This window comes from Epinephelus moara, chromosome 21 (genome assembly GCF_006386435.1).
Source record: "Epinephelus moara isolate mb chromosome 21, YSFRI_EMoa_1.0, whole genome shotgun sequence".
In the NCBI taxonomy this organism is placed as follows: Eukaryota; Metazoa; Chordata; class Actinopteri; order Perciformes; family Serranidae; genus Epinephelus; species Epinephelus moara.
Window position 1 is genome coordinate 20112332 of NC_065526.1, and position 2656 is coordinate 20114987.

At 50.6% G+C, this 2656-nt stretch overlaps 1 protein-coding gene across 1 annotated transcript; it reads right to left on the minus strand.

The window, feature by feature from the left end:
* Window positions 1–918: 918 nt before the first annotated feature.
* On the minus strand, window positions 919–2656 carry LOC126382982 (C-X-C chemokine receptor type 4-like). The gene is made up of 4 exons (XM_050033306.1): window positions 2502–2656; window positions 2188–2396; window positions 1810–2093; window positions 919–1716 (listed from the first exon to the last, which is right to left on the minus strand). Exons 1-4 carry the CDS (start codon window positions 2514–2516, stop codon window positions 1121–1123), a joined length of 1104 nt encoding a protein of 367 aa, XP_049889263.1. The 5' UTR covers window positions 2517–2656; the 3' UTR covers window positions 919–1120.

The following is a 2656-nucleotide window of genomic DNA, read 5'->3' on the forward strand; positions in this document are numbered from 1 at the left end:
GTGATGCCACAGAGTCAACCCTTCACTGTGGAGCTGATTTACTGTATTCTTCCCTTTCGTCTCTCTCACAACTCTCCTCTTAATACTCCTCTCTGCTCCAGGAAACAGGACACAGTAAACTTCCAGCTTCTGTTGCTCTCACTTCCAAGTGGAAGTAAGTATGTGGGAAGCACTTTGTGTGTGTCTGTGTGAGCGTTGAAGTATTGGAAAAAATGGACCTCCTGACCGTTTGATGCTCCCTTCTCTCTCACGTAGAAGGCGCAAACTGTTTATATCATCAGCATAAATCTGCACCCCCAAAACAGCACACAAACACACACACAGAGGCGTGTGACTCAGATACACCTGGCTATCGCACCATTTTCAAAAAGCAGTTTCATTTTTCAAAGGAACTTTACTGCGTTCGTGCTCTGGATCAGTGGATTCAGATGGCAGGCGGCTGAGTGATCATGACTCAGTCTAAAGGGAGACAAGCTGATCATAATAAAGATAAGAGCACGTGCCACAATGCCAACTAATGGCAACTTTTTTTTCAAAGAATCTGTGTCTGTTAACCGCCAACTCTGCCCCCAAAACACACAAATTAAAACGGTAGTGTTTCCAAAAAACAACCATGATTTGCAGCGTTGGACACCAAAAAGATTTGATTCACACTTGTTTCCACCTTTCCTGTCGCTTACCCATGTGTTTGCTGTGATAAAACTGAGCTGCTTTCATCAACCGTCTCATTAGCTCGCTCAGTAGACTCTGAATTGTTTAATTTGGGTCTTAATGATATCAATCTCACCCACTGAGATGTTGTCTCTGTGAGAGTGGCATTAGCTGTGGTCGAGTGGTTAAATTTCACAAGAATTCACAGTTTCACTCAGGAAGCAAGATACTTTTTTAAGAGAAGACATTTTCCACACATATGGGTATTTTGCATATTTTATTACAAACATCTACAACAGTAAACAACAAGCACAGCAGCAGTGAAACAAACCTGATGACAGTATTTACAGGAGAAACCTCACAGTGAAGGAGGAAGACAAGTCGTGGGCCAGCAGACTGCTCCTCTCACACACTAAACACACACACACATATACACAGTATTTACACATATATACAGCACAAGCAAACACTAGCTGGAATGTAAACTGGAGGATTCGGACTCTGTGGTCGTGGAGGCCCCCGGGCGTCTTCGTGGTAAAATCTTCAAACTGGAGGCTCGGCTCAGAGTGAGGGCTCTGCGTGCTGAACTCTTGAACCCAGCCCCCAGGAAGGCGTACAGCAGTGGGTTCAGGCAGCAGTGTGCGAACGCCATGGGCTCAGCCACCGCCAGCCACACGCCCAGGACGGCCTCCAGTCTGCAGCTGCGCGGCAGGACCTCCAGGCGCAGCAGAGCGTCCACAGAGATGCCCGCTCCGTAGGGCAGCCAGCACACGAAGAAGCAGAGGACCAACGCGATGGTGGTCCTGACAGCTCGCCGCTTCTGCCTCTGACCCCCGAGCGGGCCACGGGTCAGCCTGGTGACGATGACGCAGTAACACACAAGGAGGACCAGACCTGGGATCACCAGACCCACCAGGACCAGCTGGAGGTGGAAGACTGCAACCCAGATGGGACCGTTGTCTGCTGGGTAGAATCGCTGGCACAGAGTGGCCCCCTCGCCTCCTTCCTGAGTGCGGGCGTAGATCAAGTCAGGCACTGCCAGGAGGCCGGCGGGTAACCAGGCACCTGCAGGGAGAGAAGGCACAGAGAGGTAAGAGACTGTGGGAGTCAGAGGTCAGACAGAAGAGTTGAAAAAAGTAAAAATCTTTCAACACTCACCAACATAAACCAGTTTGTGTGCCAGCAGCTGCCTCAGCTCGCCGGTGTTGGTGTCCGTGGCTCGGACTACAGCCAAGTAGCGGTCCAGGCTGATGAATGCCAGGATGAGCACGCTGCCGTACAGGTTGACTGTGTAGATAACGTTTACACCAACGCAGGTGACCTCTCCGAAGCGCCAGTCGGCCAGAGCTGCATCCACGGCCCAGAACGGCAGCGCCAGAACAAAGAGGAGATCAGCAGCAGAGAGATGTAGCCGATACCGGTCTGTGAGGCTGCACTTTGACCTGCGGACGAACACAGCGGAGGAAATCATTAAGCCTAGTGGTTCACAGACACAAAGAGATTCATCAGATCAAACACCAACCCTCCACCTCTCACCTGCGCTGGCAGCCCAGCACTATGACGACCAGGCCGTTTCCAGTGATGCCCAGGATGAAGATGAGGGCGTAGACCACAGGCAAGAAGACCTGCTGGAGCTCATCAGTAATCACATGCTCCATGTCACAGAGCTCCTGCAGATCCACCCCCATGTCACCAGAACCAGAACCTGAGCCGGTGTCATTGAGGTCATAGTCGAAGACGATATGCTGCGGAGGAGATGATGATGATGATGATGAGTAAGAGCAGGAAGCAAAAGCAGATCCAGATTTGTTAATTTACATAAAAGCTCCACACATGACCAACATCCTTACCTCATAGTACGACATGACGGTCCCTCTCCTCTCTCAGCGGAGTGAAGTTAAGATTTCCGTCCACAGGGGATATATAGCCGTGTCACGCTCCTCCCCTCAACACACCAACACATCTGTGTTCCTGCTGAAACGTTTTTCCTGTTTTCGAGGTGTCA